The sequence below is a fragment of the Diplotaxodon limnothrissa genome, linkage group LG20 (genome assembly GCF_057381915.1).
Source record: "Diplotaxodon limnothrissa isolate DT_005_m linkage group LG20, D_limnothrissa_male_GT1.1, whole genome shotgun sequence".
Taxonomy (NCBI): Eukaryota; Metazoa; Chordata; class Actinopteri; order Cichliformes; family Cichlidae; genus Diplotaxodon; species Diplotaxodon limnothrissa.
The window spans coordinates 9329640-9344850 of NC_140615.1; the positions used below are offsets into that span (position 1 = coordinate 9329640).

At 38.9% G+C, this 15211-nt stretch overlaps 1 protein-coding gene across 1 annotated transcript in view; it reads right to left on the minus strand.

The window, feature by feature from the left end:
* Positions 1–12536: 12536 nt before the first annotated feature.
* Positions 12537–15211, minus strand: part of sema3b (sema domain, immunoglobulin domain (Ig), short basic domain, secreted, (semaphorin) 3B) — a 72045-nt gene continuing 69370 nt past the window's right edge. The window contains exons 17-18 of the mRNA XM_085345499.1: positions 14703–14842; positions 12537–14482 (exon numbers count right to left, since the gene is read on the minus strand). Of these exons, the coding sequence (XP_085201625.1) occupies positions 13991–14482; positions 14703–14842 (632 nt within the window). The 3' untranslated portion in view covers positions 12537–13990. The remainder of the gene's footprint in view (positions 14483–14702; positions 14843–15211) is intronic.

The following is a 15211-nucleotide window of genomic DNA, read 5'->3' on the forward strand; positions in this document are numbered from 1 at the left end:
CATGCATTCATCTTTAGTAGGCTTGATTACTGTAACAGCATCTTTACAGGTCTACCTAAAAAATCAGTCAGACAACTACAGCTCATTCAGAACTGCTGCTCGAGTCCTCACTAAGACCAAAAAAGTGGACCACATCAGTCCAGCTCTGAGGTCCTTACACTGGCTGCCTGTCCGTCAGAGGATAGACTTTAAAGTTCTGATGCTGGCCTATAAAGCTCTGAATGGTTTAGGACCAAAATACATCAATGACCTCCTGACCCAGTATGAACCATCCAGATCCCTCAGGTCATCTGGATCCGGTCTTTTATCAGTTCCCAGAGTCAGAACCAGACACGGAGAAGCTGCATTCAGCTTTTATGCTCCTTATATCTGGAACAAACTCCCAGAAAGCCTCAGATCAGCTGAAACACTCAGTTTATTTAAATCCAGGCTGAAGACTCACCTGTTCTCAGCTGCATTTGAATAAAGCACCAAATCCACACTTTAAGCTTAAATTTCAAAACTTACATTTAACTACTGATTTTATCTACTGTTCTGATTTTATCTGTTTTGATTTTATATACTGTTGTTTGTTTGTTTGTTTGTTAATTAGTTAGTTAGTTTATTTGCTTGTTTTATTCAATTTTAAATCATGCTTTTTATTTGTTCTTGTTTCTAATGTCTCTGTAAAGCACTTTGAATCACCTTGTTGTTGAATTGTGCTATACAAATAAACTTGCCTTGCCTTGCCTTGCCTTACATGTTTTCAAGTTCATTATCATGAGCAGAACTTCCTCTAGCACCACCTTCAGTTCAAAACTGATCAAACACTTTGGTCTACGATCAAACACCTGGAATGTGATAGATTTACACAAACATCATTTCAGTCAGAATCAATGTAGTCACAATAAGTTTTGTTTTGTCCATATGCAGTGGAGCATCAGCAGGACGCTAGCACAGAACATAGCAAGCATCAGTGAAAAGAGATTTGACACCTAGTTTGGAATGGAAATGAGGGTTTTCCTATCTCAGAGTAACATTGGGATGAAAGAATTCCACATCCAAGAGAGTCTGACTATGGAGATATCATTTTTAATTTGGTCTTCCCTCTATCTAGATATGGGCCTCTTTAACATCTATAACCAAGTAGTCTTCTTACCTTATAGAGGTTTTTTCTTTGGAAAATATATAGTTGTGTGTCACTTTGGAAAGTACCGGCAAACCACCTATTTCACCACGCGGTATGAACTTTTCACTTAACTTCCATTTTCCCTTTATAAAGTAAATAGTTGGTCAAATGAGGTGTGTTTCAGGGACACAGCTAACCCTTCACTGGCATAGATGATTAAATAACCTGATTTTGCTCATGGGATATTTGATTTTGGCAGGACATATGCACGAGTCCATATACTTTTTTTTTAACAGAGCTTAGAAATAGCCTGATTTTCATGGTCTGCTCTCAACTTACACACAATACATGGTGCAAACACTAAGTAACACACTCTCAGTATTAGATTACATTTGTGGTTTTGGAGTACAGTATTCTTCAAAATGAAAAGACATGCTCTGACTGGTTCTAGGTCAAAACATGATGTATAATTATGTCCAAGCAGAGTAGAACGTACTTTTGGCCAACGGTCAGCATTTCAGGTCAAACAAGCATTTGGAAGCATTTTCTGTAATCTTAATCTTAAATAGAATCAGTCTTAATAGATCTCAATCTTAATCTTGTAATAGAATCAATCCTTTTCAAAAGGGCGTCTTTGCTTTTGTATGAAGTCGTTCTGTCTCGTGTCTGAGCCACATGTGTTCTGTAGAAACAATTTGCTGTTTGTTTGTGTTGTCAGGGTGGTAGGTTTCCATCACCACAAATCTGGCACTGGCTCGAAGTCGGTGTGTGTGCGTTTGAATGAGTGACTATGGTTATTTAGTGGGAACCATGTCTCGGTTGTGCCAACAGGCTTTTTAACTTGTTAAGGCTAATCACCAAGGTAATTACTTTTAATTAGGCTCATTAATCATTATACTTGTCAGTGAGTTTTACTGTGTGTGTGTTTGTTTGTGCGTGTGTGTGTGTGTGTGGAAGGAGGTCTTGGTTGTGGACATGGAAATGCAAATGAAAGTGTCCCTGTGGGTGTTTTTTGAGGAATGCTTAGGAAGCATGGAATATCAGGCCCACTGTTACAGGCCAGTCAATCACTGTACAACGGGAACAAGAGTTTGGTTTGCATTGCTGGTAAAATGTCAGACTGATTCCCTGTGTGACGCTGGACACCACCAGGGCTGCCCTATGCTGTAATATTTCAGGAAGCTGGTAACATGGTCCTTCAGTCTTCTGTGCACCTGATTCATTTCTACGTAACTCTTCTCATCATGGTCTCTCTTCTTTCCCTCTGTGAGTGTGCGTTTATTTCTTTCCTTCCTTTTTCTCACCTTTGCTTGAGATAATGAACTCACCTGTGGCAATCCTATGACTGACTGCCTGCTATTCAAGATGTAGGAAACCCCTCAGTTGATGCCTGATCGTTGAACTGGCAACAGTGCTGTTGGCTTCATTGTCAGTACTGCTGTATGCTCTGGTTTTTGTTGTTGCCTTACCTTTGTCTCGTCTCTGCGCAGGAATTGTGGTTATGTCTTGTTGAGTTACTAAGAGAGAGATTTTCTCATGTTAAGGGATAATCTCTGCCATAGACCCAACAACCCATTACATTAGCATTAAATGAGTAGAGGCACTGGTTGGAAGAGGCCAAACAACCTTTGGTGGAGTGAACTCATTATAGGAGCTTGCATCCAAACCACTAAAAGGTCAAACTCCTGTCAGGCTAGCTGAGTTTTGTCACTTACTGCTCTGGCTTCATCTGTTAAGTCTGACACCGTCTTTCAGCAGTTTTCTCTTAGGGAGAAACCATCCTCAGAAACCATCATTTCCCTTGTGGGAGGCCTTGATTGAGCCAAGCAGAGGACCCAGACCAAGTGGAAGCCCCGCTATTTATTTACCCCTTCCTAAACGCCTGCAGCTGTGGAGACTACCAGTCTGCCTGTGCAGCACGTGTTCCGCCTTCATGACAAGGATAGCTTGACTTCAGGGTTTCACCCAAAGAATAATGAACTATCTGAACAAGCAAATCAAGCATTAGAGGCAGCCTTACGTTGTGTCACATCCTCCAACAAATCCACCTAAAGCTCTCATCTTCACTACCACTAGGCTGAGTCAGTGATAGAAAACAGGATGGATCCATGATTTCATGTTATTTACACCGAGTTTTGACCCTACCGTCTGCATGTCACAGCCGAACTCAAGATCATCAGACTTATGTTGTATAATTTTAGTGAGCTTGTGTGAACTGTAGCTTCAGTTTCCTGTTCTTAGCTGACAGGCGTGGCACCTGGTGTGGTCTTCTGCTGCTGCAGCTCATCTGCTTCAAGTTTCCATGTGTTGTGTGTTCAAAGATGCTCTGCTGCATATCTCTGACCATTTTCATTAAAAACTGACATACTCAGATCTGACCGTCTGACCTGCCAGATTCAGCTCTGAACTTCAGCAGGTTATCTTGGACATGTTTACATAACCAGATGCGTTGAGTTGTCGCCATGTGACTGACTGACAACAACCAGCTGAACTGGTGTACCTAACAAAGTGGCTGGTGAGCATACTGTTTGTTTTTTGTTTTTGTTTACCTTACCTGTATATCCTTGAAGTTGAAGTTCTGTTTATCCTCAGATTTCCAAAGAGTTATGTTTATATTAACTCAATTTTTTAGATATTTTTTCTAAAGGTAATTTGTTTTTTTTAAATTTACAAATAAAAATTTTAATGGAGGAATCTCGGCAGCACACATCCTAACAAAAAGAGATTTTATTAGTAGCACACAACTCTGTGTCTCTCTTTGGTTGTGAAAGTATGAAAGGCTTAAAGTAAAAGGTTATCCAGGTTTACAATTAATTATGTACTCAATATTCTAAACTAAGTTTGATGTTTTTTAATATAAAGATTTTAGTGATACAACATGATTTTACTGTTGCATTTAATGTAAACTATATTAAAGCCTTCAACAGAACCAGACACAGTGATCACATGATCGTAATAATGTTAATGTATTAATAAAGATTATCTTAACATTATACTTCTGAAGGGTGTAAAGTTTTGCAGCACGGTGGTGCAGTGATAAGCACTGATTCCTCACAGCAAGAAGGTTCCTAGTTCAAGTCTGCTACCAGGCTGGGGTCTTTCTCCAGATACTCTAGCTTCCACCCATAGGCTGAAGACATGCAGTTAGTGGGGTTAGGTTAATTGCTGATTTTTAATTGTCCGTGAGTGAGAGTATGAATGGTGACAGACTGGTGAACCTTCCAGAGTTTACCCTGCCTCTCGCCCTAAGACAGCTCCAGACCCTCCCCGACTAACTCTGAAATGGATAACAGAGTGGAGGATCTAAGGAAGCAAAGTTGATACACTAATAAGCTTAAAAGAAAATGTAATTTTTTGCATGGTGGGAAGTTTCTGAAATTTTGTTGATGCAAGCTATTGATTATGTCTCTGGATGTTTCTCAGTACTGGAGTGCAGTGTCTTTGTGTATGCTCTCCTCTCTCAATACAAGCTGCCATGGATATATCCTTTCGCTACACTGTTGCAAGTCCAAAAACTTTCCAATATATTTAAATATTTCTCCATCAACACTACAGAGTTGTGTCTTATATCCACTGCCTTACTTTTAGATCAAAATATTGTTTTTTTTATTGTTATTTAAAATATGTTATGAGATCACTAATGTACAGGATTCAACTCTTTTTAGTATTGGTGGGACAAATTGAATGAAAACAGTGAATATAGGGGGCATTAGTTTGCGTGTGTAGGAGTCTCAGTGATATCATGTTTCCTGTAGGTCACTGTGTGCCAGCTTCCATTCATTCCATCATGATGCTCTCTGTATAGCTATATATGAAAATACAGTTCTGTGTGAAAGTACTGATTCACCCCTTCTTTTAGATTTTTCTGGGAAAATGGGAAACAGGTGCAGCGATTTATTGAATCATGAAAATATAAATGGAATAATAGTATATGAGTAAAAAACAGAGCTTGGATAGCTCTAACAAGCTTGAAAGTTAATATTTGCTATATAGCTTTCTTGTAATTTCTTTAATTAGTCTTCAGGAATAGTTTTTCAGGCGTCTCAAAGGACATTCAAAGCTCTTCTTTGGATCTTTCCTCCTTTTGTTCTGTTCTCTGTTGAGCTGATCCCAAACTGCTTCAATAATGTTGAGGTCCAATCCATGACTGATAGTGTTCAATTGTGTGTTTTTTGCATCTAGGTATGCTTTTACTGCATTGGCAGTGCATTTGGGATCATTGCCATGATAAAATATGAAGCTGTTTCCAATCAAACAGTTTCCAGATGGTATGCACCGTGTTGCACGGTGGATCAAAATCTGACGGCACTTTTCTTCAATTTTGACAAGATCTCCAACACCACTGGCTGAACTGCAGCCCCGAACCGCAGAGCCACAGTGCCTCCACCGCATTTTACGGACGACTGTCTGGATCTGGAGTACTTAAGCAGAAATTCTGTATTTAAGTAGCACAGATACTTACATTTAAAAATACTCCAAAAGCTGAAGTACTGATTAAACTTCTTTACTCAAGTACAAGTGAAAAAGTAAAGGCTCTGAAATGTACTCAAAGAAAGAAAGTAAAGGACAATTCTACTAACCATTTTCTTCTGCACAAGTTGTGTTCATTATTAACTAGTTATCACAAAAAATCTCTGCAAATCTATCAGCTCACTTTTTTGGAAAAAAAAGTCTTGATATCCTGTGTCTGTGTACAGAGCAGGGGGGAACCTCTAGGATCAAACTTTTCGGGAGGGCTCAGGCCCTGATCATAAAGTCATATTTACACTGCCTTGCAAAAATTATTAATGGAATATGTTGTTTGCAAAAAATATTCAGTCCTTTTCACATTTACACACCTTAAATCAATCAAGTACACATTAAAATATGACTTTTAACAGCAACCTAATTGCCAATTAGTACCCATTGTGGTGTTTAAGAAAAAACAAAAATTTTAAAGAGTGGCACTTTAGTTATAAAATCTAAGGGAAAGGTTCAGTAATGTGATCACAATATTCCAAATTGAAGGAATTGTTTATAGCAAATGAGATAAGCAGAGAAAAGTGCACAGTGTTTATTATCAGTCTCTTAACAACACAAAGGCAGTACATTTTACCTAAAGCAATTAAAAACTCACACTTCTACTCTATGCATCAGGACATAATGCTAACTAATTGCTTTTACATTAAAGTTTTCTCATTCATATACTGTAAATCTTCCTGTTTTTGTGCAGAATAAACACAGGATATCACATTGGAGACTGTTTTTGTGGTCTGTCACTAAAATGTAATGCATGTTTATAGTGATACGAATTCAGTTAAAAGCTACATTCATGTCAACTCATATCATAACAGAAGCTACCCTAGCTATATAATTTTATTGACAGTGATTGCATGTCCACTTTTACTTGCTTCTTTTTGTCCAGTGCAGTACTCTTAGACTTTGACTTAGAGCTTTTTACTCACTGCAGTAACTAGTGTCATTTTAGAAAACTGTCTTCATTGATTGTTTTTCTCCATCTGTCTTAGATTCCCTCTGGTGTGCCCAAAGAAAACAATCCTTCTCTGTGGGAAAGAACAACTCACTTGTGGATGTTCACCTGTCTGCCTTTGGCTGCAACACCTTCTCTTGTGTAATAAAACTTCTAAACCTGGTTCACCTCTCATCATCTGCCTGTGGCTCCAAAAACCTGTGCTGGTTTTGACTTTTGCAATGAATTAAACTTGATGTTTCTGCTATTTTTGTGGAAAGCTACCTGAACCTTGCGCTATGTAAATCAGAATACATACTTTACATCTTTAAATTTTAATTGTAATAAAGTTACTCAGCTTGAATCAGTTAAATAGAACATCAGCAGAAAAAAAAGAAGTAAACCGTTCTTAACAATCCTCTATTTTCTGTTGCCAAAATGGTAGAAGGTGACTTTGCCTTTGAACAGAAAATGAGTAGGGAAGGGGTTAACGTGAAATTCAGCATGTGGGGTAATTAATATCTCTCGTACTGACTAGAGGAGTTAGTTGAAGGTTTAAAATTCCAGTGTTGCACATAGCACTGAGCAGTCCTTGCCTTATAAATATGATCTATCCTGTCTTTCTTATCTTTCTCCATCTCTGAGTGAAGTTTGCTCTCTTTTTTTTCTCTCCCTGTGAAAACCAGCAGCTGGACCTTTAGCTAGCAACACACTGTGCGACAAACTGCACGCAAAGTTTGTGTTTGCTGATGTTTGTTAAGCTGATAGAAACGCTGCATTTGAAATTACCTGCTACTTAAAACATGACTCCCTTTATGCTTCTCACTCCAATTATGTAGTGCTAGCTAGATCCTGAGGTTTCGCAACCACAATTGATGAACATCTGCATTCATCACAGTGTTCTGCTAAAAAACATAAAAACACTTTAACCCCTTACTGTGTCACTTGATTTTGCCTCGTTGATCTGCCTTTCATGTGTAACTCAGGCTCAGACTGGTTTGATATATGAAGGCCCACAATGACATAAAAATTACTTGAAACAACTGTTTTAAACCAAAAGCCTGTTTTGAAGTAGTAGAAAGTACAGATATTTGTTTAAAAATGTAAGGAGTAAAAGTAAAAAGCTGTCCAAAAAATAAATACACAAGTAAAGTACAGATACCTGAACATTTTACTTAAGTAGAGTGACGAAGTACTTGTACTTAAGAAATGATCTAGCAAAGACCTGACAAAAGACCTGCGAGATCCATCCGGCCCTTCAGTTGCTTCAACTACTGTTCACTGAACCCTCATCAGAAGACCAATTTCCTCAAAACGTTTAAAGAAACACTCCACAGCATGCTATGATATGCTAAACTTTCACCTAATAGCTCTTTGGGAATCACGTTGTTGTTATAAAAATACTGTTTTATGTCACTTAAACTGTCCTATCTTTGACATTGTTCGTGGATTTAACTAAATGAGAACAAATTATGACATTTTAATAGGCTGCTGGTAACAAATTTTAGCAAAAAGTTGTCTACTATGTGTTAACAGATCACTGGCTCATACCTTTTGTTAACTAGAGAACGACCCAGAGCCAATGATTGATGCAGACACATACAGATCGGTATCTTGATAAAGATACACAGTTAGAAACATACAGTGTACATACACATGCACATAAGTACTGACCATTGCACCCTACAATGGTTCCTCAGTTTAAGAAGACAGGTAACTGTGTGTATGTTTAATCCACGTTCTTATCATTAAACCCCTGTTGCTTCATTAGTGAACCAACAATTGACTTCTTTTCTTTCAAAATAACCTCACTCTTTAATCTCAACCCTGACTCAACATACGAGTCAGGGAACACATAAATAGGAACAGAGTGGTAAATAGTAACCAGTAAAATCAGTATACCTCAATTATAACTCCACAGAGCACAGCAGACCCATTTTAACACTTGCAGAATAATGCAGCTCATTGAGAGCACTGGGGAACTAATGGGTTGCCAGTTTGAGTAATATGGACCAAATTTGCCTTCCTATGTGTTTATGACTGGTGACCGCATACTCCATTTGTGTGTGTAAGCGTCTGAAAACTTGAACATATGTGAATGTTTTTCATGCGTAAAGGAATGGTCGTGGTCTTGCTCGTTTCTTTGTGTGCGCTGTGTTGTAAGTCCCAGTGTGCATGTGTGTTCATGTTCCCATTGCTAAGCGGCCTGCCGTGACGATTTCAGGATGAAGAATGTGGGTCCACATGTCAAAGATGTAGATGCAGTTAAACAGTTAAATAGGGAGAGCTACAAAAAGAGAGGTCAACCATGCAAAGCAGCTGTCTGCTGCTTTCTCTATTCGACATGTCTGTGCTAAATGTGTATTTGTGTTTGTTTGCACTAACACCACTGATTATCTGAACAAGTAACAATTTTCATCAGCAATAACAGGACAGTCAGTGGGCTTAATAGTAGTAAGACAACAATTAGCAGCTTGTTGTTGGTGTGTTTTTATTGAGTGCTATAGTTCACTTTTTGGCAGCTGGAAATCCAAATGATGTGTTTCTGCTTCCGATTTCTAGGAATGATTAACACTGTTAATGTTACACATCTATCAGTTTTACTATATAAAACATCACCATTCAGCCTTTCCAATGTCCAGCCCTGTATGTGGAGTCTCAGTTTTATAGCAGCGTAGTCATAGCGACTAGAACAAAAATGATCGTTCTTACACTGCCACCATGTGGTCAAAACACAGATGACACTCCAGTCCTGGTAAATTACAGTTTTTTCTGATTGCTTAAGCACATTTATTGTAACTATTGGCTAATTTTGCAAAACTCTTCACACAAATAAGAAAACCTGTCACCCAATAATCAAAACATTGTAGTTCTCTTGCAAAAGCAAACACAGCAAGATTAACTCTTCACACCTTCGTAAAAATGGTGTTTCCGTATCAAACAGTACACACAAGCCATCATCTACTAAGCACACAATGCGCCAACTGCACACTGATGGTATGAATACAAAACACATCTGGCTTTTGCTTTCCCTGTGCACAAGGTAGGCTATGTCAGTTTGAGCTCATACTTCTGTCATAGATCCATAAGCATAGAGGGATCCAAACTTCAAGTACATCAAAACAAACACAAGTGTTTATTTCCAAGTATAGGATTATTTGCAATCGCCATAATGACTATATGGGTTACTTGGTCTGCAGTGAACATGCTTCCTCTGCCCCCAGCATCTGGTCATCTAGCAATTCTGTAAAGTAACAATTTCAGTATTTTTACATCAATGGTGTTGGTGTGTTTCTCATTGGCATATGGCAGTGCTACAAATCTTTGTGCGAAGTGACTGTACTAACCGATTCTCATTTCAAGATGTCCTTATGGTACTTGCTACAGTGTAGCGGCTCGAGTTAGGCTGGACCCGTTGGCCAGCTACCCTCAGGGTCATTCCACGGTTGATTACATGGTCCACTATTGTAGCTCTGATGTCATCAGCAATTCTATTTCTTACTCTTCCTACCCTTCCTCTCCCCCCTCCTCATCTTCCTCTCCCCCCTCCTCGTCTTCCTCTTGCTCCTCCTTGTCCTTGTCGTCCTCTTCATCCTACTTCTTCACCTCCACGTCCTCTTCCTCGGCCTCCTCTTCTTCTCACTCTTTCTGCTCCCTCCATTGTACTCCGCAAACACAGCTTACCTGTATTATAGTGCTTAGGCTGATTGCAAAGTGAACTAATTATCTAAAGAAGTTTTCACATGTGACAGTGTGCCAGACAGTTGGCAAATTAGTGTTAATGATAGCCATACATGTGTATACTTTTGCTAGGAGTGTGTTGGAAATTTGGTAATTGAGTGTTGTGCAGTGAATTGTGCCTACAGTTTTGCAAAGTGTGTGTTACAAAATTGCAAACTGAGTGCAAAGCAGTTTTTGTGCTTTTAGTTTTGCAAACTCAGTGAGTGGTTTTGCTATAAGTCTGAATAGTTTTAGAGATTGTGCTACAGGAATCACAGTTAGGGTTTAAGCATTCAGAAAAAACTGTAAAAGTTGAAATAAACTAAATTTAATAAAAGATTGATCTAAATGTATCTCTCTGTAAAACATATAAAACAAGTAAGTCACTTAAAAATGTAATATTTACACTTCTTTAACCTGCAAGGAGACTAAAAATCAGTGTTTGAAATTTAGTTGTTTCCTTTTTTCTGTTCTTTAAAATTGTCATCATTTTTATTGGACCATCATTCTGAGGTACTGAGAACCTGTAGTTGAATGTTTTTGTAGTGTGAAGTGCATTTAGTTACTATTTTATGTGCAGCTAACTTCCTGTTTTTTCATATTTATGTAACTTCATGAAATCAGTTCATTCTGATAGTTGAACAAGAGAGATTACAAGCAAATGTGGAAGTAACTGCATATTTTTATTGTGTTAATGAAAAAAAACATGACAAGACATTTCACAAATAACTGGGAGTATTACAGTGCACCACGTTACTTTGGCCTTCGACCTTTGAACTTTCATCTACAGACCACTCTACACACAGCTGTTCCTTTGCCATTATATACAGAGCTTTGCTTCCCCCCCCCGAGACTCACACACGGACACACACGCATAAAACAGAAGCATACAATTCACCCACCCTCACACACACACACACACAAACACACACATACAAGCTTCTCCTTGTGAGCTGTTGAACAGGGGTGCGTCACATGACATGGAATCCAACAGGACTATTTGATTGGAGGACTGTGTGCACATCAAAGACTCTAAGTGGACACTGTCTTTAAGGAAGAGCTTCTCCATTGGCTGTAATGTACAAAATTGTTGGGGATGAGTAATTTTAAGCAAAACACAAACAACACAGATGTAAATCTACATGTATAGGAAAAATAAAAATCCACCACAACATATCAGCTTATCTTTGCACATAAATACATACGAATAATAATAATAATATTCAACATTGTGCTTTCTTTCTCCCCATCTCTTTCTTGCCACCACACCTTTGTCAAATGCATTAGCCACTAACATTGGTCATGCAATTTCAAGCACAAAACAACAGCTGGGTTAAAAGGAATACTCAGGCAGTTTGACATCACTACCAGTGTAAAAAAAATGCAGTTTTGTAAGAAGGAAAACCCCTATAGAGTTAATATTAGCACAACTTAAGTAGTTCTGTGAATAAAAAGCAGGCGTTGGCACATGCAGAGACTAGCAGCATGCTCCTGCAATGAAAATCAGTTTACTTATTTACTTATGCAGTAACCCCTCTCTACCTGGACGTGGTGTCAAAATGCAGAGTGTCCCTTTTACAGGCGTCAGTCGGTTCAGTTCAGTTTAACGAGTTAATTACATCTCTATAAAGAAGGTATATAAATAACAGCAACAATGAATCCAAACATCAAAAGTCCACTCACAGGTCTAGTTTATGCCATGAAACATAAACAGACCACATATTCATCATGAAAAACAGACTGAACGCAAATAAAAAGCATGTTTTATTTTACAAGGCCAGCCAGTTTCACTTTCTTTCATGTGGATAGACTATGATACATTAAAGTATGGTACCACAGGTAGGCTTCACCTAAGCCTGTACACACAATGGACACTAGGGGCAGGGCTACACACACAATGTTAGCACAGACAACCAACAAACAAAGACTTCTATACAGACAGTACACAGCGAGAGATTAGACTAAGACATGAGAAGGAAGACCTTATAGTACTAATTGTCCATTATGTAGGGATGACATCATTAAGCAACAGAAATCAGTAATACTAATGACCGGAACACCAAACCGAGAAGTGATTACAACAGTGTATGAAGTCAGATAGAGTTGTTTTTCTTTTCTGTTGCAGTGAAAATGCGCTGTGGTTTTTATAACCGTGCTAGACGAAGAATCTGTGACTCGCTTAATTTAAATCTTTGCATAACTATTTAAAAACAAACAATATATGCAAGAACAGTGTAAAACAAAAGAAGTACCGCTTCGAATACCAAAAAAAAAAAAAATTAAAATTAAAATTATAGACTCACTCATAAATATCATGCTAATATATATACCGCAACGTAGCCCAGAAACACAGGTTGTCATACTTGGAGTCCACCAATATCTTTCCTTTTCCTCTTCATCCTGCTTGCCATATTAATGCTCCTCACCCAAAAAACACCCGTCATCATTTCGTCTTAATGTTTACGCACAAAATGTTGAAATCAGCTAATTTTTAATCTTTGGAGTGAGGTTTTGGATTATGTCAGAGCTCTTCCTACTGTATTTCTTGTATTTTTACACATAACAGATACCAGGTTAGTTTTAGACATACTTATTTAGGTTATTATTTGCTTTCAAACTGATTTCTTTGTGCTCCATCTGTGTCTTTGTACTGTAAACATCTTTTTGTCATTTCATGGAATTCCGAGTAGATTTTCCTCTACTCTTTCTACAGTGGTTCAAGCCAGTATGTAAAACAATATATGTAATCACATCAGGCCAAATATGCCTGCTCTCTAACTATGACCACCTGCTTTGCATTGTTTAATTTAGTTTGCTGTGACATGTCTTAAATTGCCCGAGGAAACTGCAAAATATATTTTTTTAAACAGCAAAATATAACATAACCAGTTATTTGCTGTGATGCCAGGATGCCAGCTCTTTCTTTTGTGACAGCTTTATGTAATATGCGCAAAACCATGGAAAGGTGACATTATTATGAATGCACTTGCTGTGTACAACACCACAGGAAGTTGTTCATTTCTATGAACAAGTTTCAAATGTTACTTTTTTTTTTTAACTGCCTGTGCAATTGAACTTAAATAGTAATGTGTTTCCAGTTACTTTTTTGTACGTTCCAGTTGCTCCGTTCGGTCCCATTGTGCATAAAACAAGAGTCCACACTTTTGCTACGCTGGCAGGAAATCTTCAGGGCAGAAAAGCCGTTTGGAGTTAATCCAAAATTTTTGGGCTTACATTTGTTTCTGTGGTTCAGTCCTTTAAAACAGTGTGCACACTGTGACGCACTAACTACACGCAATGTGTAATTGGATTTTTTGAGATGTGGAAATCCTTTGCTATGAACCCATGACAGGTAAGTGAGTTTATTGCTCACACATAAAGGTGTGTTTACTCCCATGTATCTGCTAGTAAACTCACTAATCTAGTGGAACTATAAAGGGATCGTGCAGAATCAGTTAGAGCAGCACATGCAGGGACTGGCCAGTGGGATGAGGACTCAGGGATTGGACTACCATATAGTGGGGGCATCCATAGATAAATATACACAATAGAGGAGGTGCTGTGTGTGTCCGTGTGTGTAAGTGTGTGCGTATGTGGGTGTATCTGTATGCGTGAACACCTCCAGGAGTTCTTGGTTTCTCAGTCTCTGTCGTTCTCCTGCTTTCTTCTTGTTTCAGTCATTCTTTTCTCCCTCCATTTCTTTCTCCACATCGTTACTCCCCTGCACTGCGTGGCGCACGCGGGTTTGGTTTCCCATCGTGGGTCCGACGGTTTCTCCCCTTCCTTATCTCCTGAAGATGCTTCCATTTCTTATTAGGTGGGCGGACAGCAGGACGCAGAGGTGCGATGTCCTTACCCACCTGGTCACCACCGGTGTTCCTGCGTGCCCAAACCTGCTCACAAATCTGGTCAACTGTGTTTAGGTTCGGATGGTCCACCAGCTGCATGAAGTCCCGGTACCAAAGCTTTTGATTGGTCATTGGGGGTCCGCCTCCGCTGCGGGGGTCTAATCGAACAGGGGCATCGGAGGGTAGATTGGAGACAAATGAAGGTGTGGAAGGTACGAGTTCTAAGGTGATGCCTAGTAAAGTTTGGGTGAAGCCGTGCTCCATTGCATGGCACTGGTAGATGCCAATATCTCTTTTCAGGACACGGCGAATCAGAAGACCTCTGTCTGTCTGGAGTATGCGATCATCTAGACGGACCTATAAGCAAGAAAAAATCAACTTAAATCATGAAAAGAAATAAGCTCTAAAGCTGCAAAGCTGTTGTTTGCTAAAGTAATTATAAACGAAAGAATTTGATTTCTGATCTGATCTGATGATGCAAACACACACAAAACATTTTCATGACCTATAAATGCCACAGTATACTTTAATGACTTCTCGGTCATCATCTCTGGCCAGTGTCAGCCATTCCTCTCACCTCTTCTCGTCGATTCTGTGGATGTTTCTGGAAGGTCCAGGTGATTCTGGCCTGAAGGGATTTGGGGACGCACTCTAAGAAAGTGCTACTTCCCTCTACACCATACAGCTTCTTCTCTGCAATACGATGCTTATGATGATCTGCAGGGGGCAGCAGAGACAAACACAAAATGAGTCAATGTAGAGCAGCACATGTGCTCACTAATAACAAAACATGTCCAGGTTAGAATAAGACAGAGGAACCTGGAAGGATAGGATGGTGAATCCAGAAATGTTACTAGAAAAAACAGACAGGCAGACACAGGTTTGAGAGTAACGAAATTTCTATTCTCTGTATGTCCTGTACATGTGGCAGAATTGACAAATAAAGTTGACTTGACTTGATAACATTTTCTAAAATGAGTGATATGACCCTAAATCTTAACCACAGCCATAAAATTGCACAAAAGTACTCAAAGACTTAAAAGTCAGCCTACATCAAGGCCAGAGGTGGGGAGAGGATTACACAGA